The sequence below is a fragment of the Aulonocara stuartgranti genome, assembly GCF_965226115.1.
Source record: "Aulonocara stuartgranti genome assembly, chromosome: 13".
Taxonomy (NCBI): domain Eukaryota; kingdom Metazoa; phylum Chordata; class Actinopteri; order Cichliformes; family Cichlidae; genus Aulonocara; species Aulonocara stuartgranti.
The window spans coordinates 24,147,788-24,171,875 of record NC_138949.1 but is presented as its reverse complement, the minus strand read 5'-3'; the positions used below and the strand labels follow the sequence as shown (position 1 = coordinate 24,171,875).

The window sequence follows — 24,088 nt, the reverse complement described above, 5'->3', positions numbered from 1 at the left end:
TCAAGGGTGACTGACTTGCAGTTGAGCTTCAAACCATGTGTTTTTGATGGTTGTCTAAGAATGATTACTTTTTCTTTTACCCTGAATGGCAGGACTTTGGAAAATAATAATAATACAAATCCATGTTCTGATGGTGTAGGTCTGGGCTTTGGGTCTTCACCAACAGTAGCTTCACCTCACTGCGTCAGAAATTATTTTAGTCTTGTGTTGTTGCTACTTTCCCATTCATAGCTGTGAAAAAAAGACCATCTCATGAACTTTACTGTCTTGCCTTTGAATCTGGGCCCTGTCCTTTAACCATCCAGTCTTTGTGCCACGCTTTGGTGGGTTTGCTTCTGTAGGCAGGGGCAGCTTTCAGCTTTTTGAGGGTTTCACAGCATCTTCGGGAACTTTTGAACATGATGCTGAACTACTAGTTGAATTGAATCCCCATAAATCATCTTCAGATGACACAAAAAACTGAAATTATATTTTAAACTGTGTTTGGAAAAAAAAAAAAGACAAACCAATGACATTAGTCTCGACTTAGACTTTATTGAAAAGATTGATAAACTGGATACTCTTCATCAATCAGGCATGAAATGACAAATACTGTAATGATATCAAACAGCGCTCACTGAAACAGACGTACTCTAAGCTCAATGTGACACAGTCAGCGTGACACGTGTTCAGTGATTTAAAGGAAGCACTGCATTTAACAGGAAGTTCTCATTTGATTGGGAGGGCGGTGGGTCTTTCAGCTACAGTGCTTCACACTGAGGATCTTTGTGGCGTTTTCATGTGGAGTCGCCTTCTTTGTAGGAACTCCTCACTAGCAGCTAGTTCATTTAGTAGTTTTGGTCCTGAGGACCGAGAGGCCTTAGTGCTGATAGAGCTGAATTTTGGTCCTGTAGCCACACAGCCTGAATGTGCAGTGTCTGGATTCACGAATATTATTGCTGCAGTTTGTAAAATATATTGGCATGTGTGTCTGGGAATGTTTCAGGTCTGCAGTGTTATAGCAGCAGTGCATGCTGGTGTTTAAAGATGCCCTTAATTTATTTCACTTTTAACAGCCCTATGATCAGTAAGGCCCTTTACAGTGTTTAGAGCTGCTCTGAATTCAGTGGTCATAAAACACAGCAACACAGGAAATGATAAAATGCCACAGTGAGATACACATGAGCAATCAGTTATATTTACACCATTTGGAAATTCATATCTTTTAGTAAATGAATACTTGAGTGGGCCACTTTTATATTCAATTTACTTACTAAACAATTACAGGTGGCATTGGGTCCAGCATATATCCTTCATTATCAGCTCTGCATACTGTCAAGTTCACACAAGTCTGGAGGAAACATGTTGACAAATCAACATTCAAAGCCCTTTGTGAATACTGAGGAAAACTAGCATGATCATGAAAGGCAAACGGTGTCTTGACTCGGAATATTTTCTAAATGCAAAAACCTTTTGCTTAACATTGTATAAAAAGTGTACAAAGAGAAACAGATACAACCGACAACCTGACTCAACTAAACGTTAAAACCAGTTACATGTAACAGCGCTATCACAGAATCAAACCAACCAAACTGGGGCTGATTTCTATGACTGAGTGACCGAGCTTTTAAACGACAAAGCTGAAAGGCACACATTTATCAGGTTTACAGTACAAGTATTGCAGTTTTGTGCAGTTGATGCTCTAAACAGTAAGTAAACACTCTCCTGTGTGCACATTTATGGGCTTTGTAGAAATCCTAAACATCCAAGCAGTTTATTTGGGTTTTCCCTCACATGAACATTCACGGCTGATGCGTTCCTCCCGCTCTGCTGCAGTGTGCCAAATAAAGACAATTTTAACAAAGAAAAAACATCTATAAATACTCCATATTCCATATTATCAACACATGACCACAACTCCTAAACGAGAAGATTCCAGGTCTGCTTTGAAGGACTTCCAGTTTTCTACCCGCATTCAGGGAATTCTGGGTGGAAACACACATGCATCTCTACCCGGGTCCAGTATGTAATCTACCTCGAGACAGCGTGGCCTCATGGTAACACGTGACGTAGTCCAGAAATGTGATCTGTTCCTGTGTACTCACGGACAGCAATTAAATATGTGACAGTAACCCCGACTGCAAAACTCAAGTGTTTCAAAAGGAAGTGTAACAGAGCTTTAAAACATGGCTCAGCTGTTTTATTTGAACCTAAACCACAATCTGTGTTTAAACCTAAGATTTTGGTCTGAATCTTAACCATACAAACATGAATCGTGTCTCTTAAGTGAATGCCACCATCTTCCCCTTCCTAGGGTGGACTACACTACAATTTGTAATCATGAACCTCATCATAAACTCTCCTCAGACTGTGTGGCAGATGTTTTTGTGCATACAAACAAACAAACAAACAAAAAAGAAAACATTTTTCTTCATGAAAACAAATTAACAGACACATTTCTCGACTACTCCACGGACTCTTCGAAAACACCAATCTATTGCCCAAGAACAAACTGTACTGCAGCATTGCTGCCTCAGTCATGAAACAGCATTAATGCCATATAAAAGAAAACAAAACTGCCAGCATTAGGCCGATAAAGGATTAAAAGAAATATTTACAAACAAGGCATAGTATATTTTTGTTCAATGTTTTAAGGGTACATGCATGCATGATTTTTAAGTCAAAAAAAAATATTAAAAAATCTAAAAGCGTGATCACACTTTTTTGAAACTGACATGGAATGTGTGTCCTGTTGGTTTCTAAGGTAAGGTCAAGTCTCTTCATATTAAATTACCTATAAAAATATATATATAAATAAAAAGGTGAGGGTATTGTGTTGAGAAAGCTGCAGCAGCGGTCAACGTTTAGCTGCACCGATAGAACGAGAAAGGAAAAGGGTGGGGGGTGACAAGAGCGAGGAAAGGATGGGGAAACAAAGGCAGCAGTCAAGCACCGAGATGATCACAGGAAGAGCTGCTGATCCATCTCTGGAAAGTTCTGCCTTGGTTTCAGAACCCCGTGTGTGTGTACTAGAAAGAAACACACTGGAACACCTGTGACTCAGGAATTTTCTAAAAGCCTCAGACTCTGCTGCAGTCTAGAACATAGAATATGTGCTAGAACTGCGACAAAGCCGTTTCTATCGCTCTGTATAGAACTTCATCAAATAGAAACAAAGGCAGCCTGCTTCTAAACCCTCCAGGAGTTCTGTGTGTGTAAGTTCTGAACATTCTAGGCTGTGAGCAACAAGCTACAACCACCAGCAAGCAGCTCGCTTCTCGAGACTTCTAAGAGAGGAACTCTTTGTCCAGCTCAAAGACAGAGGGCCGTGCAGGAGAGCTTTGAATGCGGCAGAGCGGCACGGTGCAGTCTCGTTTCTGGCCCTCGGTGTCCATGTCCAGCAGGGAGCAGCCCATCCCTACCTCTGAGGACAGCATCACGTTTAGGTTCTGCGCCGTCTTTTCTCCGGAATAGTGACCCAGGGAGTAGCTTTTGTTGCGTCCTCGCAGCAGAGCCCAGGTGTGGGGTTTGGCCCTGAGTGACACTGGCCGCGGTCTTGTGAAGGCCTCTCCACCAGAGGGCTTCTCTGGCCCTCCATCCTTCTCTTGTTTCTCCTGCTTCTTTTGTGTGACTGGAGGAGGCAGAGCGGGCAGGCCATTGGCTGTGAACAAACGGAGATACATTTTTGGAGTGGGAATCCTTTTTAAACCTGTATATACAAGTTTTCTCACTTTTTGTTAGTTACTCACTGTTGTGGTTGGTGGTGTATTTCTTTCTGCGTAGACGTGCTGCTGGGTTGTGGTTGGTCTGCTCTGGCGGCTGGCTTTGGGTTTGCACCGCTGTCTGCGTTTTAGCTGCAGTCTTGTTACTCTGGCCTTCTGGAACTGCTGCTGGGCTGCATCTGGATGGCTCTGTGTGATGATTGACAGCCACATGCTCAGCCTTCACAGGGTTAGACTCCGACATCTCCGCTTCAGACTGTAAGAGACACTTGGTGGAGTTGTACTCCATGATGGCTGACATGGAAATAAGATTGACAGGTTGGGGGGAGTTGTGGTTTGACGTTCCCTCGTCTTTACGGGAGCGACCACTTGGTGGTGAGGTGCTGCGGCGGAAACGGGTTGCGCGTTGAAACAGGCCCTCTTTCTTTTTCTTCTCTTTCTCCTCTTTCGGGGGCTCGCAGTCTTCGCCAGCAGCTGAGTTTTTCAGGGCTTCCCTGATGTCATAACCGAGCACAACCGAAGCCAGCAGCGAACCGCAGCCATACAGCACAGCGTCGGTCTTGCGGCGACCCGATGTCCTTTTCAGGCTGTTGGTGGGTGTAAGCTGTGGGGTAGTTGAGGTGGATGAAGTGGATGTGGTGGTATATGGGTCGTCTGGAGTCTCTGGTTGGCCGCTCTGACCTGCTAATCCCACTCCAGCATCTCCTGTCCCGCAGTTTCCACCAGGGCAAATCTGAGTCTGCTGCTCGTCCCTCCACAGAGGTAGATCGATGTACACCTGGTTGGGGAACTTGAGCTGCTTTGGTTTGGAGCTGCTGTCAGAACATTCCTGGGAGAAAGTCTCATCTTTACTGTTCCCTGCTAAAAACACAGAAGTGGAAATATCAATAAATACCTGCTCCTTATAAATCCAAGCACCATTTAAACAAATTTAATGTCACCACAGTTTTAGCTCACCTTGTTCGGCAAACAGGGCAGCAAGAGGGACAGACTTCTGGGACTTCACCAGGCTGGTGGACCACGGGTTACTGCCATCTGACAGAGGACGCACTCTATAAAAAGAATTATTAGTGAGGTACACTGCAGAATTAGTTACATATATAAAGACTGAAGATGCTCTTTCATGCACCACGCTGACCACAAGGTCGAGCAAAATTAGTGCTGCATAGGCTGTTCCATATCATTACTATGTCATCTTTTGAGGCGACAGTGTCTTCGTGTGTGCTATTTGCATCGGCTTCCTGTCATTCTACTTTTCTATTTGTGACACATATGTGTGTCACACTGTGCCCATGCGATCCAACCATTATTGGACGGATGAGTTTCAGAGTGCAGCACAGTGCATGAAACTTTCCATCCTCTTACTATAATGATCGTAGCATATGATCATTTGTCTGTATATACTTCATCGCCTCTTTAACAGGTTGGCCAATCTGAGCGAAACTTTGCACAAACATTATCACACGTACAGAGATTACTAACATCTAAATATTTTTATAAAAGGATTGATTATAAATTACAATTGTTTAGATTTTTGTATATATTATGCTCACTTCACCATAGGGCTGCTCAATTAATCGAATTTTAATCACGATTACGATCTGGGCTTTCAACGATCATTAAAAATGACCGAGCCGATTATTAGCCCCTCCCTCATTTATCCGCGACACCTTAAAGGCCGGTCCGTGAAAATATTGTCGGGCATAAACCGGTCCGTGGCGCAAAAAAGGTTGGAGACCGCTGATTAAGAGGACCCGAGGGAAGCTCGGAAAGCTAAGCAGAAGTTATTTGGAGAGGAGAGTGACTGCTGTTGGTTGAAAAGAGAGGTAAAAAAAAAAAAAAAAAAAAAAACTTCAGTGGTGTTGCACACCATTTTATATTATTTTTTAAAGTCATTGTTAACCCTTTAAAGCCGGTCAGAGCAGCACGCTCCGTTTTGCGTAACTATTTTTAAATCCCTGTAGAACCTGAACCGTGTAAGCTAGCGCAATAATTTGTTTTGCATATGAAACCGGAGGAGTTGTACTTACATCTTATGCCATCAGCTTGTCCTCGGTCACGGTTTCCTTCCACATATAGCTTTGCAAAAATTGCATAAAAAGCGCTTGCAGGAACAAAAACATAATATTCCAGAAACACGCTTTGCCGTTCCTATCAGCTGTTGGTAACACTTCCCACAGTGAAATGATGCACATGCTGTTTTCTTTGCAAATTTGCATCATAGGATTGTTTTTTGTTTTTCCTGCAGTATATAAAAATTGCTGTATCTCCAAAATAAAACTATGAAGACACTCAAAAGAAATTTCCTGTGGTGGGAAACTATTTTTTGCAACTTTATTGTAAAGTTTTGAGGGATAAACCTCTTAAATTTCTCCAAGTAGAAATATATGTAAACAAAACAAAAGCGATTTTCAATTTTTTTTGTAGTTTATTGCACTTTTTTGCAATTTATGTAATTACTATGGACTTAATGCATACATATTAAAATATGGGCTATAACAGTTGTATTGATGTATAGCAACTTGAAATGCTCCCACAAATGGCACTACAGCATGTAAAAAAAAAATAAATATAAGCTCTTGTGGACTTGGTTCTATAGTAGGTCTTAAAGGGTTAAATAAATATCGTCAAATAATCGTGATCTCAATTTCAGTGAAAATAATCGTGATTATCATTTTTGCCATAATCGAGCAGCCCTACTTCACCATCCCTGTGCGAATGCAATGTTACATTTTCTGACAGAACGTTTTTTGTTTTTTTTTAAAATCGTATGAGACTTTGAGATGTTTGACCATCTGCAGTCCTTTAGAGAAGCATACAAATGATGACTTCTTTAGTTTTTTTTGGACTCTGCAAATGTAGCATGAATCAGATACACAAAGAAGAGTCAAAAACTATTTCATCACTTTGAAAATTTGACTTAGACAAGCTTGTTTTTAAGTCTTCAACTACACAGTGCGAGTAAAACGTGACTGTCCTGCTTTTTTTCCTGTGTGTAAACACACTTCACCTCTGAGCGGCAGCAGGCCTCTCTTTGCTCTGTACTGAACTGGGTCCCCAGGTTCTTCCTTTCTTCTTGATTCCCTTTTTCACGTCATCAAACTCCTCTGGCCTGAAGGGGGAGCTGCGGCCCCACGTACGGTTGCTCTCATCTTGAGTAACTGTAAATGCAGCGATTGTTAAGTTTTACAAATAAACAAACCAATCAATCAACTCCTGCAAGCTGCTGTTGACCAAAAGACAGTCCTCACACGAAATATGGACTAGACATGTTAGTAGGATTATTAAATGTTTTCTGCCATCTGTACAATCCTGGTATTAATCAATCCATAGAAGCATTATGAAGTACAGTGGTCCCTCGTTTATCGCGGGGGTTACGTTCCAAAAATAAACTGCGATAGTTGAAATCCACGAAGTAGCCAACTTTATTTTTACAATTATTATAGATGTTTTAAGGCTGTAAAACCCCTCGCTACACACCTTATACACTTTTCTCAGACAGATATGAACATTTTCACACTTTTCTCTCTTGTTTAAATACTCTCAAAGTTCAAACCTTTGTAGAAAAATAAGTCCAGTATTATAGAATGACACCAAAGGCTCCCGCGGTTGCCTTTGATGGTGCAAAATGTTTTGTTGACATTGTTGTGTTTGTTGGGGGGGAAACTTACAGACATACAGTACAGCACTTCAGAGTCACACTGCTAGCGATCGAAGATTTATGTAAATTTGACAAGCTGAACGCATTCTGTACTGTAGAGGAGACACCGCACGAGATTGATTGACAATGGTCTACAGCCAATCAGGACGCAGAACACAAAGCGTTGTAAGAAAAAAAACAAAACCATGCAAAATTGCACCAAAAAAAAAAAAAAAAAAAAAAAAAAAATCAGGAAAAGAGCGAGGCTGCGAAAGGTGAACCGCGTTATAGCGAGGGACCGCTGTACTTACGGTAAAAAACATTGGGTAAACACCAAACCCCTGGAGTACTGTTGTTCAAAAGTTATACACTAGATGGCTTTCGAGTCTTTTAATTTAATGTCTGATTCAGGAAGATTCAGAGTGAATATCATAATCGTGACAGTGATAATCATAGAACAATTCAAAAAGAAAAACAACAGCAACCAATAGCAGTGTTGTTTTAAGATCCTCTTACTGGTATTGGTTAGTTGTCATGAACTTCAGCAAAAGCAGCATCCACCAATTATGTCACAGCATCAGACAAGAGCCAAAGAAAGCTGCCACCAAATTCATTTGTAGAATTCAAAGACAAAAAAAAAGAAAAAAGAAACAGCTCCGTGGCCCATGTCTGCAGCATGAACTGTGTAGCTAATTTATTTGATTTTAAGGTTGATGAAAACATTTTTACAAGTAGAAAACACCAAAGTCTTGTTATGATCCACACATCAGATAAATGCTGTCAATCTGCAAGAGAAAAATCACTGACTGGAAACTTTAACCACTTTCAACACTTAAAGTTAGCCACACGTAACACACAGCACTCAGTGCTACTGGCAACGCCTCACGCTGCATGAGCGAAGCCAGTCTCCTTGCCTTTCCTCCTGAACCCAGAGTAGGCTGACACCTCGCTGGTCAAATCAACATCCTGTTGGTAAACATACAAACTGTCCCTCGGCCTGTGGGATGTCACTGAGGAGGGAAATGCACATGTTACAGCCTGAGCACTGTGAAACAGAGCATTTAATGCTACAAAACAGAAGGTGGAGCACTTCAGCCAGTGCTGCCATAAATAAGTCTAAATGTTTATCTGTTCGAATAAACATTTACACTTATATGTATGAATGAAATTTATGGCTGGTGCAAATAAAACTGACTTTAAAATGTGCAAGAAATAGGTGTCCATGTCAACAGGGCTGTTATTCAATTGCTATGTATCATATGGCTATGCATAAAGATTTAATAAAATGCTGAAGTAAATCAGTGTACACAACTGCAAATACATGATTCCTCATAAAGTGTACAATCCTGTGTGCACTAAATACAGGCTTCTAAAACACACCTCCTCCTTGGATAGCACAGACCTGTCTAATCTTGTAGCTCAAAGCATCAATTAAGACTAAGTTTAAACACATGGATCTGTATACAAATGTACGTCTTTTTTCTAGTACTCTGATTTTTCAGTGCCTCCTATGTTACAGAGAAGACCCCTATCTGTATTATCACCTACCATAAATGCACAAGAGGAATTTGTCCCAGTTATTGCAGGGGCGTTGGTGTGTGACTAACATCTTTTTAAAACTGTTCAAACAACTGCCTCTGCCGCTTTTGTTCACATGGCTCTAGTCATTGTGCATGATACTGTTCCCATGTTCCCAGTTCCTGTGAAATTCTCAGAGCTGATGTGATTTCTTTGGTTCTTTTACATTTGAGCAGGCTGGACTCAAGGTAGGACAGTAAGCACGACTAAGAAAACCTGAGGGACTCTTTAATATGCAAAAACACAAACTGAACTTACGCTGAATGGCTCGTAGACGAGGGATAAGTGTGGGACTGCTGGGAGGAGAGGAGCTGGTACTGTGAAGGCTCCGCCTTTTGTCCATGGAGGGCGAAGCCTGCACGGTGATCTTATGCTGGAAGTCTGCAATATGCCGGACAAGTAAAACAGTTATTATAATCCCAGAGGAGTTACTGTTTGAGTGATTACAGTTTGATATGTATAGTTAGATTTTCCAACACAGTTCAAATGTTGCAAACACAACAACATCAGAGTGATTATTTAATCTGGACGTGTTAGTTTGCTTATTTTTTCTGAATAGTGTAGGCTAAAAGCTTGGAAAATACAATATGGTTTAACTTTTTTATTTTGCTACAGATGTATGGGAATGATGTGGCAAATACACCATTCTCATACAAGAACTATATACTGGGAAAACATGATTTGTCAAGCTCTGAGTTGTTTTTGACAGGAGATTCCAAGAAATTCAAATAGCAAATTAGCTTCAAAGCTTTGACAGGCAGTGGGCAGGGCAAATCTCACTCTGTTTGTACCACTGAGTGATGGCACAAAGGGACAGAGAGGATCCATCCAGAGCGAGAACTCCAGTTTTAAAGCACTGCAATCCAATTTTTTTTAAGTGCTATTACGGGGAAAAAAAGGAAGGCTCATTTGTATCGTGAGGTTTGGATGTGGGAATATTTTAGCTTAGTTCAGTCTGCAAGCTCACCTGAGGGTAGGCTGATGCGGTTCCCATCCTTCAGTTTAAGGCGGGAACGTTTAAATTTGCCTTTTCTCTTCTTCACGTTGGGCTTGTCTTTGTTGAGCTGGAAAATGAGGATGTTGAGCTCTCTCTCCAGCACGTTGATCTCGCGCTCTGCCAGCTGCTGCTCCCGACGCTTCAGCAACTCCTCCTGAGACTTCTGCTGCAGGGCGGCTCGCGTCAGCTCCTCTTCTCTGGAACGTAGCTCCTGGAAGAAGCAGGTATTAAGAGGTAAGTGCATTTATAGAACTGGCTGAAAGATTTCAGATGGTGACACCTCCTAAGGCGTGAACTCTTCCACGGCATGCATTTTTAATTTGTCTTTGATATTTGGGCTGATTGGGACCTGATGAATGTAAAAACAAAGAATTATTTTATTTTTTTAACCTAATTTTTGTTTCTAAGAAAAATGAGAGCCACATATGAGGATATTCGTTTAAAATTTCGATAGAACAGTAGCAGTATAATGTCCTCGTGAGTGGATATCAGGCCCTTGTAGAGCCAAATTGAGTATTTTGGTCTAAATAACCCAAAATGTGATGTCCTCACACGTGGACGCCAGGTCCTAGGAGGTTAAGGCACCTTCTATAGACCTCAATAGCTGCTCTAACAATAGTGAGCTAAGTTGGCATTGTTTGCCAACACTGTATGAGCTAAAACATGAGCAAGCACAATTTCAAGTGCAGAGCTAGTCAAGTCTACAGTAAGCAGTTTACAGTAAGTAAATTATATAAACTACTTTTTTAGTGAACAGTCAACATTTAAAGGATAACACTAGGATGAATAAAAGTGCCTTAGAGATCCAGAAAGGATGTATGTCATCCTCGCTAGATCAATATTTAGAACTACTCTTAAGTTGTGCCTCTGTGTCACATTTGTTCCGTGTGTGGTTTTAGACATGTTTTTTGAGCACTGAAATCTTTAAAATAGGCAGGAGTAGGTAGCCTTCTTTTTGAGGCAGTGTTATGCTCTCCCACCACTGCTCACTCATTCTTCACTCCCTCCATTTTCTCTTGAATCGCTCTCAGTTGAGTAATAATAATCCTTACTGGATGACTTCCATAAAGCAGCTTTACAGTCAAACCACTTCAGCCACCCACCTAGACACAGATTACGGTGAGATTTTTTACAGGAAATCTGTTTAAATGAAGGGACTAATTCCCTAATCTTGTAAAATTTATGATGGGAAAGCTCAAAGCTAAATTAGCCTTATTCTTTGAGCTTTGCATAGTGGTTGAATTTAATATAGCATGGTGAAGCAACAGAAATTACCAGCTGTGCAGATAAACGTTTAATTTGGGGATTGTAAGATTTAAAAAACGTAAACCTCATGCTCAAACGGTGGATTAGCAGAACTGGAAAAACTAGAACAAAGCAGACAGCATAAATCCACAATACAAAAATAGGCACAAATTAAAACTCAATAAAAACACCACCTGTGCACTTTTGTATTTTGTGTAAAACTCCGTTCACCATTCATTAACTCAGCTCTGTGTGCTGATCCTGCTGTTTCTCTAAACACTAATTAACTCCTCTCTCCCCACTTTAAGCCAGAAACAGCAGACTTATACAGGAAGCAGATTAAGGTTTTAACAAGGGGAAGTCCACTAAAGCACTTCGGCATTAATGACTTGATTGTTAAACGTGCGATTTAGCCTTATCCACTGAAAGTAACCAATTAAACATTTTTATCCCATGAAACCAGTCCAGGGCAATACATCGGGGTTAGACGTAATGATAGATTAGCCTGCGTGTATCATTACTAAAACTCAAAGAGTGAAGCAAGATGAAAAACTGGTCTTTTTTCATACTTGGCGTCAGGGTCCAACTTCCCACACTGTGCGACACAGACGAGAGGATGCTGGAAATTAAGTTTACTTTCATGTGTTTAACCAGCTGCTAGGATAGTTCCGTGTTCAGTGGCTTCAACATATTGATGTTAGTGTATGAAAGAATCTCCTCCTTCTGCTCTACCTTCTCTTTGGTCCTGAGCTCATCAAACATCTCCTGGATCTCCACACGCCAGTCGTCCTGCATGCTGTGGAAGGAGTCCTGAGGCATGGTGGCCATCACCGCCTCTTCGATGGCTGAAAGCTGCTCCAGGATGCAGGAGAATGAGGGACGCACATGGGGGTCCTGGTCCCAGCAATCTGGACAAATACAATGCAGTGAAAAGATGGACTCATAACCACTGTGACCAGGGCATCTACATCATACTGTATTTGTGGGCCTAGTGAACTGCTCTGACAGAAAAAAAAGGAGTCAGCTGGATCAGCAGAAATTCACAAAGTTGGGAAAAACCAGCAAACTTGCCATTAGCCATTTTAAGAGTGCATTTACTATTACCATGCACGCATTTTCCACTAGAAATATGTATGCATGTACAAATCTACACATAAAATTAAATTAAACTTAAAGTCTAATATTTGGTGCCATATGGCCTATTTGTGGAACAGGTGGCGTCGCTTCTTGTGCCTCTCTTGGAATAAGATGCCAGTCTCACATACATTTTCTGTGGATAAACAAAGCTTCAGCTCAGCTTCAGCTCCACTGATATTTGCTCATACTTACCTTCCATGAGCTTAGCGAAGGGTTCGGGGCAAGTGGAAGGGATTGGTAGGGTTAACTTATTAACTGCCACGCCGTAAGCAACAGCAAGGCCGTCTATTCCACGGTACGGCACCTCCCCTGTTAACAGCTCCCACAGCAAGACACCATAGCTGAAAAGAAAAAAAAAAAAAACCCCAAAGTAAACTAATGATAAATAAATTTAAAGAACAATGACAGACAAATGAAAAAAAGGTAAGTATTTAAATCTAATGTCAAGGCCTCATGTGTCATTATCATCCATTATACCTCCAGACGTCACTGCCTTTGGAGAAGAGAGATGACTTAATGACCTCTGGTGCCATCCAGGAGTAGGTGCCTGCTGCTGACATTTTTGTGGTTTTGTGCCATTCCCTGGCTAAGCCAAAATCTGTGATCTTCAAGGTCTTTCTCCCAATGTCATCATTCTCAATTTTTTCAAGTAATAAAACTGAAAAGGAAAAATAATTTACTTTAGGTAGATCGATGCACAAAAACCATAGGATAAAAAAAAATGCTCGAGAAAAAAAAAAAAAAAGCAGTGTAACTGAGATAAAAGGAAAAAGGAAAAGACGGGACTGGGATGAAAGTGACAGATGTAAAGGGGATGGAGAATAAAGGTGAAATGTAAGAAAGGGGGATATACAAAGAGTGAGCGACAGAGAAAAGGGCGACCGTCCAGGTGAGGAGATGATAGCAGATATTTAAAAAGGGCCAACAGCAGTATGCTGGTCATTCATTACTGTAGAAACAGAAGGCTGACAGTGCCACAAAGCACCTGTCCTCGGGTCCTAAAACTGCTCAACACATTAAAGAGAGCAAGAACCCCTCAAACCTGCTGGTAACACTACACCAGGTCTGAGAGCGCTGCCACAGTGAAGTCACAAACTAAAATGTGTGAAGTCAAAACCCTTAGTGTTCATCATGATCTGGATAAAATAAATAAATTCACAAGTTGAAGACGTACACAAACACACATACAGTTTACACACACTGAACGTGTTGTGTGTGCATCAGGAATAAAGTACTGGGCAAATGGACTAAAAACACGGCCTAAATATTCTTGAAAGCAGCAGGTTTTTCCATAGCCTGTCCGCCTCCTCTGGTTGCTTAGCTGTCAAATTGCATGCACTTCATGATATCAGTTACCTGTGGTTCACTAAGAAAGTGGGTGTAAAATGAAGGGCTGCAGTATTCATAGACTATAATTTGCTAATAGTTACCACCAAAGGGAGATTGGTTTGATTTGCATTAAATTGTTACCAAAGATAGGGCTTTGCCCATCTTACAAGAAATCACATCCAGATATAGATCTGGATTTAGGATTTTTTTTGCAATCTGGGGCACAACTGGATATTCTTAGTCACATCTTTACAAATACCTACAGAAAATACTTAAAATTGCAGCCTCATCTTCAAATGTCTTGTTTACTAAAACTTAATAGACACTCAGGGTGAAATAACATGATGAAAAGCATATGAATAAATAAACAAACCAGAATAATAAACAAACCGTAAATAACAACTAAATGAAAAAGGGAGCACAGAGCTTATGAAAACAACTTTGGGTCTCTGGTGTTTAGTCCATTTAAATCACTTTAAAACTACACAATCAGGGATGCAGGGGTGAACACTGTAATTTTGCTTGGGTGCGAACAAAAACAACTGCCCTGAGACCCTTTGGAGGAGGTGGTCTTGGTCCACTTCCAAACTCCAGAGCTGTTTGTTTATGGTGTAAACACAATACGAACCAACTACTTGGTGTATGCTGCAAATTTGAGCGAAATGCTTTTCCGTAGTCAAGTAAGTTTTGCAGTTTGGATTGTGGCAGGGTACCACAGATGTTCAGTGTACACAAATTGTCAGTACAGGCTAGCAACTAGCCCTTAAATGTAATGTAAATCCCTTGTTTCCCTTGTTCCAACATGCCAGAACACAGCACCTTTAGTTACTTTTGTTGCTCCCACCCAGACACATTTGCCTAATCGGTAGACAAAAAGTTCTCACATGGTTTCTAGTGACACATTGCAAGAATGTGTTTTTTTTCTGTGTGTAAAAGGAACAACTATAAGTTTCAGCTATCAGGCTCATCAACTGATATGGACTGAAGTAAATGACATATAGATGTGAAAATGCACTTGTACACGGTATTTTTCAAAACAAGAATATTCTGCTTTTGTTTTTTAATCCTTTCCCTCACAAGCACCGTTTTAATGAACACCATCGTCCATGTGAAAACGTAAAAACCATTGTTGCTTTGAGCATGTCAAAGCAATGTAACCCTAACCATACAAAAATGTCAGAAGCCTATAAACAATAACACGTAGTCCAGTCTGATGTTAACAATGGAGATAAAGACACACACCTCTGATGTTGCAACACATAATCTCTGTAATCCCTGTCCAAACATGAATGCACATGCAGTTTTTGAAAATGATCACATTGAGAGTACTTTTTCAAAGCTTGATTTTTTAGCATAAAGCTGTTTACATGTGGACAAAATGCAACGGTGCACGTAAAAAGCTTTGTTTTCCAAAACAAATGTGTATGTGCAGACCAAACCAGCATTTGGGCTTTCTCAACCTGTGCCACATTTCTTCTAATGTTAAATGTTTTATTTCAACAAGAATAAAACTAATATTATACCTCTGATAACATGAAGCCTCTTTTTCCATGAACTGGTGTAGCCAAAATGAAGTCTTTGATCCTTTGATTCTCTTTGTATCATGTACAAAATGTGTTTTTGCCAAGATCTCCTCACATTAAAAGCTGCTCGATTTCATTATTTACACTACAGGTCAATTTGAACATGTCCTATCAGCTGTGTTGATTCTACAGAACAAACAAAAGGCTAGCAATAACTCGAGAGTCTAAATGCCCCTTTGGTTGGTTTGACAGAGGCAATCAGTGTTGAGAGTTTATTGTTAAGAAAAACAGCCTGATATCTCCGTGGATGGATGGAACGTTGCTGCCACTTACACTCTGTGGGAATATTTTCCAAGGGAGAAACAACGTCATGATAAAGATAGATAGTGGAAGTGTTCAAGGTAATAAGGCATTTGTGTGCCTTGACGGACTGTAACTAAATGTAAACTTAAAAACGTTATTTAGTCTAAAGACTCTTTGTTAACAGCATTTTTTTTGTAAACCAAGGCTTTGTAATGTTTGTCGGCACTCAGTTGCACCATTGTGCTGTTATCACTCGATGACCTTGGACTTACTCCCACACGACTACACAACCAAGACTTGCCAATAAACACACACACACACACTCGCTTTCACACCTTAGTGAGGACATCAAATTGACATAATGCTTAACCTTATCCTAACCTTAACCACTAGGAATCAGTGCATACTCCTAACCCTAACCCTAAACCTAACCACAACCTAATTGTAACCTTAACTCTAAAACCAAATTCTTAGCCTCAAAAATGCCTTCAAATTCGTGAGGACCAGCATTTAGTCCCCACAACTGACTGCTGGTCCCTGCAAGTACAGTGGGCTTCTAATGTTTGGTCCTCATAAAGATGTTTAAACAAGTCAACACAAACACACATGCACACAAACCTATACATAAATCCTTTCTGCATGCCTATATTACACTACTAATCAAATTTTATTAAAATCTCAGGCTCAAGTAATACAAGTAGCACAGTTAACTGATAAAGTACACAGATATTCAGTTTGACACAGTAAATGTGTCAAACTTGGACCAGATTTGCTGAAAGATGTAGGAGCAGTGGAAAGGACTAGATGGAGAACAGATAATAGAAACAAGTTTAGAGACCTCGGGAAAACTCAAGTGACCATACAATTTTAGTTGGTAAAAGATACAATGTCCTTTTTTATAGCTCTACAGCTCTCTTTTTGTAAACACTTAGACTATTTCCTTTTTCTCTGAGTGATATTTTAAAATATTCATATGTAAAATAAGTGAATAAACAAACCCCCAAAAAATTCAGATTAAGCATTTTTATGCAGAGGAGTACATTACAGAACACATTTAGATAATATGTAACACATTTTCTTTGTTATATAATAATAACAAATATTTAAAGGGGAACAAATACAAGTCGTTTAAAATGAATTGCTCATTGGTTTCTATTTTAGAAAATGCAATTTTTTTGCTTTAAGCTGTAATGAAAAAGTATTCTTTACTCTGTCTTCTTGGAAGGCTTTATACGTTTTTGTACATCTGTTTCTGTGTGTTAAAATGTGCGAGTGAGTGAGTTTGTGTCTGTAAGTCTTTAAAGAAGAATGTGGTGGCTGCAATGAAGAGAAGCGAGCATATCAGAAGTATCTGAAGTTTGGCTGGCGATGCAAAATTTTTGTGATGCATTAAAACAAGCTGTTATGATGATATATAAGAGTCTCTGCAGATCGTTCCTAATTGCAGAGCTGGCAGCTGCTGATTGGTTCCATGATCAAGAATTGCTAAGCCTTGTATATAGTGTGTAGATACTTTTCACTTGTAAATAGGCACTGAGGTAGAGGGGTGAACTGCCTTATTATTTTCTGTACTTTTTTCTCATTTATTCAAAGGGTCTACCTTACAATATAAAGTGCCTTGAGGTGACTGTTGCTGTAAATAAAATAAAATTGAATTGAATTAGGGAGTTGGGGGTAGCACTTATCTTTTGTTTGATATTTGTTTCACCCAGGGTTTAGTAGGGCTGAACGATTATGGAAAATAATCTAATTGCAATTTTTTGCCCCAATATTGCGATTGCGATGCGATATGCGATTATTTTTTAAGGTATTTGTCTTCTGTATTATTAAACAAAGACAAGCAATACATCATATAGTATGGCCAATACTATATTACATTAATTTTAAACTGTTCTTTCCTGGAAGACAGACCTCTGTTATGATGACATGAGGTGATGCATGAATTGATGACTGACATTTTTATTTAACTTCTTCAATCACAACAGTATATTTGAACATACACAATAGTTTATTTTTAGCTTACAAACATCTGAGCATAAAGTGCTGACAAGGAACCCTGGTGTAAACATTAAAATGAAAGTCAGTACAATGTGCAGATTGCAGAAATATACATAAAAAAAATCAGTGGCTTTACCACACTCAGTTTTTCGACATCTGTGAACTACTAGACAGTCATTCAATTAAAAAATAATATTAAATAAATAAAACTAATAAATAAAAAATACACACATCTTACTGATCTCTGCAGTCAGTAACATTACACATAAAGTGCAAACATAATAGCAATTGTATAAACACACACACAAACACGCCTTTAAAGTTTAAAGGCGTGAAATTGGACGGTCTAGCCTTCTGATTAGCTAATCAGAAGGCTAGTTCTGATTAGCGTCACCGCTGTCTCGGTGGAGTTTAATAAACTCGGCCGTCTGCTTCTTGCTATCTAAAATATAACCAGACACTGGTGTAAATTCTCGACTGTCTCATACTTCTGTTTAATAAGTTTTCTGTTTGACGTTTAGTCAGCTGTGTGAAAACCAAGGAGGAACCCACCCGGGGGATTAATAAAGTTTTATTTTATCTAATCTAATAACTTTAATCTCAGCCAAACCGATTTACTCACGAACAAACAAAACACTGAAAAAAGCCCAACAATAACATTTTTAGGTTGTCTAAGTGACTTATATATTACGTTTAACCCGAGCAGCGAAACTCCGCGGTGATCTGAAAATGATGTGCCGGGAGTTGTGCCGTTCTCGGCCGCATCAGTAACCCTCGAGCTCCCGGCTAGCTGTCGAGCTGGTGGGTAGCAGACGCCTCTGAAAACGTCGAAGCACTTTTGCAAATATGGGATATCTTGATAAACCGAGCAGATATTTGATGTTTACACAACTACTTTCTCGCCTGAAAATATGTTAAAAGTTTATTTTGTGACCCAGAAAGATTAGTATGAGTAATTTTAAAACTTAGTAGCGGCCGCCATTGCTGGAAACTGGAGTTTGGCTGGGCCGCGCTATGAATTCTGGGATATGGTAGTAATTTGGACAGCCTTCGGCGCGTCGCTGTGACGTAATCGGTCTACAAATGCGGCCTCAGGAGGATGCAGCCCATGAATTGTATAATATAATCGCAGTATAATCGCAGCCTTTGCGGTTAGAAAATTGCACTTGATCATGTCGCGATATTATCGCAAATGCGATATATCGTTCAGCCCTAGGGTTTAGGTAGCACCTCCCTTTTTGGAATAACTTGTTTTGTTTGTTATTTCAGCCTTTGTTCACCCCGGAGTTTAAGCGTTCAGTTTGGTAACACCTTAACTTGTAAATTGGCTTCTAGGTATGGCTTTGGGGACCAGGGTCACAGGGTCACCTTCCTTTTAACCCTTTTGTTGCACTCCTGTACCCCTAGACCGGGACGTAACAGTAGATGTTAATTAATATTAACAATAATTCAATATCCAACCTCAAATCCCTTAGGTCAGAGGGTCAGAGTTTTACTGGCCCATGCACGTTGTTATTAGCTTGTGAAAAAAAATTTTTTATATATATTTTTAAATGTTAATGCAATTTCATTGACACAGTAATATATTATTTCACTTTGAATCTGAAAAATGTTATGAAAACCTTGAAATAAATATGGTCTAGTACACACTTCTCTTTAGACTCACCCCTGTTTGCTTCCATGTAAAAGAGGACAGCTGCCGTTAGCTTTCAGCAAGCAGTATAATTTAAACATGGAATCAGACTAAGTGAACAGTCAATCTGCATATTTTAATAAAACTTCTAGAGGCTTACTTCAGACTTTTCACTGTTTCACATAAAACAAATGGTGGTGATCAGAGCAGCTACAGAGTTTGTTGATCAGGTGCTTTGATAAAGACCTCCCACTTGCTTATTCCCAGTAAAGGTTTTAATGGCAATCACAGGAACAGCAATGCTGTTTTGGAAACTAGAAACATGTTTTCTTTCAATAAACCTGAGCTCAGCATCTCGAGAACAGCTCCGCCTCTTTGCTCTTCGTGGTGTGTAAACAAACAGCTTCACGTTAACTGTGCCAGCGTCATCATCCTGCTCCCGTTTCCATGGTGACAATGGCCCGTTACAAAGCCGTGCCTGTTATTACCACAGTTGTGCTTAAAAGGAAACCTAAACAAACTGGTAAATATGTTACATTCGTATTTTTTGTGGAAACAATATTTTCAATATTTATACTACTGAAAAACCTGAAAATCGCAACAAATTAGATGTCATATTAAAGAATGTTTACCAACAAATAAAAATAAAATCAAAGCATATAAAAAGAAAAAGCTGTTTCCAAGGTCACGAATGATCCCAGACATAAATAAATAAATAAATAGTATGAACAAAGTCACATATACAAATAAGGTCATTCTGGGGTTAACCAACTGTACACTTGGTTAAAAATAAATAAATAAATGAAGCATAATTTCCTTATTATGGTCTGTTCACACCAAACATGAAGCTAAGGTACACTTAACAATGCTTGCGTTTATGCATGCACGATGGCAATCGATACAATAAGACATTTTAAAAACTTAAGATGAAGGTGTGATTAATTTTTTCCAAAACTTTCCTTTTTTTCTTTTTTTAAATCTCTGTATAAAAGATAAGTTCAACCAGACAGCTCCACCTGCCCTCAAATGATGTCAATAGGCTTAACCTCCACTTCTGATTATTGCTGGCATCAGCAGCAATCCAATCTATGGGAAAATGCCAGGGTTTTTGTGATGTAGAATGAAGCGAATTTTTCATCCCAGTTTAAATATTTTAACTTACATAATCAAAAACTTGCCTCTATTCACATTACCTGGGTGAAATTTGCATCAGTCCACCTAACTGGATGCACGCTGCATGAAAATGCACTGTTAAAAAAAAAAGAAAAAAAAAAAAAAAAAGAACTTGGATTGAACTATAAATGAATTTCTTTTGTTGCCCTTCATGTAGTACAAACTGGATTGGTCAGCCATCAAAGTCTTTTGTGGAACACCTTCAACATAAACAAACAAAGAAAATAAGGTCCAGCATGTCACATGTCTGCTTCGACTATGCACTGTCATTTGAGAGTCTTTTAGGAGTGAAACCTTTGAAGAATAGCCAAATAGTATCTTTGCTTCAAATGGCCATGCATAGTTTGCAGCTCTAGTTTCAAATCTTGGTTTTAGAGTTGCTATTCCCCTAACAGTTTACACAAACACTTAAAGTAAGACTCAGGGGAAAGAAATCAATTCACTGTTTAACTTAAGGAACAAATGGGCCAATTCCTACTTGTAGAATACTTCCTATCAAAAACAAATGGTTAGGATCTATTTTCTTTAAATTCATTGAAGGAAGTTACAGAGATATGGTTAAAATATTTTTGGCATGCACAAGTATTTTCAGCCAGCATAAATGATTTTGCAGCAATTTAACTGTAACGAGACTCATTGGGTTCCCACTAATAGTGTATTGGTACCATTACTAGCCTGAGGCACAGAGGGGATCCTCTACCCAGGCTACAACAATGGGAATTCCATTACAAACGGGTTTCACAACACCAATGATACTACTACTACTTCCTGTTGTCAACTCCTCTCTGAGTGATTCCATAGATTCCTCCCAGCAGACTCTGTAGGTTTATAATGACTTATGGTGGGTTAGTTACACAGCCTGGGAAAGCAGTGGCTTTGGGATAAAACCTTCTACTCTGATTGGACTATAGAATATCATGCCAAATACTTTCTTTGTAGCTCCATGATCCTTCAGTGTCAGCCCTCTAGAAATATCTGATAAAAGACCTAACTCCTGTCTACATGACTCCATGCTGACGTTATGGTAAAACCCCCCAGCCAGTCAGCCTATTAGCAGCTCAGCTACTATCAGAAACACAAATTGTAGCTAACCTGGTGTAATTTATGCACCCATCATAGTGGGTGATTATGTATTCATTTTAGTCAGGCCTTGTGTGTATGAATTGTTCAGACTTGGAACTAATAAATGTTTACCAACTGCTTTTACTAAAAGGGAGAAAGATCTGAAAATCATAGCCTGTATGTAGATGTACAGACTATAAAAATTACTTAAACTGCTCATTACACTGAAAGAATACAAGCCATTTCATTAGCAAAATAAACATGCTAGTTATAGTTTGTTTTATTAACCTTGTGCTTATGTGACATTTTAGTACCAGTTTTACATCAGGTCTGAGGAGGCACATGTTACAGTGCACAGATGTAAAGCACTACTATAAGTGAACCATTATTCTAATGTATACTTCTAACCAAGCATAAAGTGGAATCAATAAAAATGAAGACAAATTTATAGAATTTTGGCTACACATTTGAACAAAAGGTTTGAATATAACAGCCCTGGAAAGCATGGGACCAGAATAACTGTGTTGGTGCTTTGCAGAGCTACATGTTGTAGCTGTTAAACAACAACTGCTCTGTGGGCTATCCTTAATTGTGTTGGTGCTGTTCTAGGTTCTTTAGCTTAGCCCCTTTCCTGGAAACCACAGAACCAATAATAAATAAGAAGCTACTTTGTAGTGAAGGGAAATTATGATCTACACCAGGAGGGTCCTACTCCAGGCCTCAGGGGCCGGTGTCCTGCAAGTTTTAGATGTGTCCTTGATCCAACACAACTGATTTAATTGCCTAAATTACCTCCTCAACATGTCTTGAAGTTCTCCAGAGGCCTGGTAATTACTAATCATTTGATTAAGGTGACCCAGGGTGATATCGAAACCTGCAGGACACCAGCCCTTGAGGCCTGGAGTTTGACACCCCTGATCTACACAAATGCAATACTGCGAATTCAACTTCAGGAAACCTTCTATTACAATTTTCCTATTATTTTGTTTCATTTCAACTTTTTTGAAGAACTTGAGTAAAGTTCGTGAAGAACTGGCAGTATACACAATATTTTATCTCAATTTATTAATCATTACCATGTTAAAGTAGCACACATTTGCAGGCACTCTGTTAACTCAAACTTCTTTATAGGAAATTTTTAAAGCTCTACTAATGTTCAACATACGTTATGTAAACCTTAGCTGCTTTACTTAAGGAGTGATTAAAAACTGATGCTCGCATGTCCTTATGAAGCAAAGGTATATTTTCATATAAACATATTTTGGGGCATCTCTTTATTACTGAAGCAAAATAATATGTGGGACATGCATTAGTCTGCAAACATGTATGTGAAAAGTGAAATGTGTCTTTAAACTAATTATTGAAGCAAGCTGTATATTTGTGCACTTTGTGACACCCGATTAGACTACAGCTATACTTGCCTTCTTCTGTTCTGTAATAGGATTGTGCTGAACATGTTGCTAACTTTCAGGTGTTAGACGGGTAAAGCATGTGTGACAGCTGTCAAAGTTTCATGTGGAATTCCTTCAAAAACAAACGTAAAAAAACTGCACCAGCTAGTATGACTCAAGTCTGAAACAACTACACATTGTCACTTGAGAGAGGTTCTTGTTTGGGATTCTCTTCCAAGAAAGTCGTATAGAATTTTCGCTTGAAATGCCCATCCCTGTATTGGTCTACATTCTTTCACTTCGTACTGGAAGCGAGAAATACACTACCCTGAACAGCAGTAAAACTACTGTGTTTGGGCCACACAGTGTGCCTTATGGTATGTGGATAGTACTAACTTATCCTGTGAAGTCATGAGATGACACTTTATTTGTTAGTAAAATTAGTAATGGTGAGATAAATGGGTAAGGACAAGCCTACATGACTTTGTATGACTAATGGCTCACCTGCAACACATATCACCAATCTTTGATTGAAGTCCACCTCTTATGATCTCTTCACCATATTCTAAAGTAAAAATATATAACAATATTTCAAGAAAATCTGCTCTACTTTTTGAAAACATTGAAATTATTATTGCAGATGATGTGGTATAGCACAGCCCTACTAAAAACACTGCATTGGTTTGAGACTTTGATGCTAAATTTATTTTTAAACAACGTTGAGGACATGCAATTCAAAGGAATAAAAAGCTACTCGAGTAGATTTCTTGTAAGGATCCCACTTAAAGTCAAACCCCAGGCCAAACCAGCCTTTTACTTGAAACATATTTTTGGATGCAAGTGTAATGTTAATACATGTAAAGCCCTTACATCTGCTCTAATACAAAAAAAAATTAAAAATTAAAAAAAATTGGTCAATTTAGTACCTACAGACCAACTAAGGTCTGTAGGTACTAGCAGTAATGGAAACCAAATTATTAAACTGCATTGTTCACAGTTCACAGGTCAGTTCAGTGGAAACGCTAAACTGCACATGCTCAAAGACATAGATGCCAGGAGAAATAGAAGGCTTTACAAGCATACTAGGGTGATTTCTTTAAACAAAATATCCTAACTTGTTCTGTTCACTTGTCTGTTTTATTACAGAAATATAAACAGCACTAAAAATGTATCATTTGAATTTTCTGATTTAAATCAAGCCTGTAAACATCGCTTAATGAAAATGTAGAAAGGTAGACCTATTTAACAGGGGGTGTGCACTTTTCAAATATTATTACCTCTTTCCCCAAAGGTAACAAAGTATTGGAGAAATCTGGAAATGCTGCTGTGTGTAATCTGTAATCATATCATCATTACAGTTGGGTGTAACACGCAACTG

The 24,088-nt window shown here is 39.2% G+C and overlaps 1 protein-coding gene across 2 annotated transcripts in view; it reads right to left on the bottom strand.

Annotated features, from left to right (window-relative positions):
- Positions 1-509: 509 nt before the first annotated feature.
- The window catches only part of map3k21 (mitogen-activated protein kinase kinase kinase 21), a 31,890-nt gene continuing 8,311 nt past the window's right edge, over positions 510-24,088 (bottom strand). Inside the window, exons 2-10 of one of the 2 annotated variants that reach the window (XM_082556683.1) lie at positions 12,776-12,956; positions 12,491-12,639; positions 11,894-12,069; positions 9,887-10,127; positions 9,178-9,300; positions 6,712-6,862; positions 4,659-4,753; positions 3,729-4,562; positions 510-3,640 (exon numbers count right to left, since the gene is read on the bottom strand). In XM_082556683.1, the coding sequence (XP_082412809.1) occupies positions 3,267-3,640; positions 3,729-4,562; positions 4,659-4,753; positions 6,712-6,862; positions 9,178-9,300; positions 9,887-10,127; positions 11,894-12,069; positions 12,491-12,639; positions 12,776-12,956 (2,324 nt within the window). In that variant the 3' untranslated portion in view covers positions 510-3,266. The remainder of the gene's footprint in view (positions 3,641-3,728; positions 4,563-4,658; positions 4,754-6,711; positions 6,863-9,177; positions 9,301-9,886; positions 10,128-11,893; positions 12,070-12,490; positions 12,640-12,775; positions 12,957-24,088) is intronic. The other variant, XM_082556684.1, reaches the window with a different exon arrangement.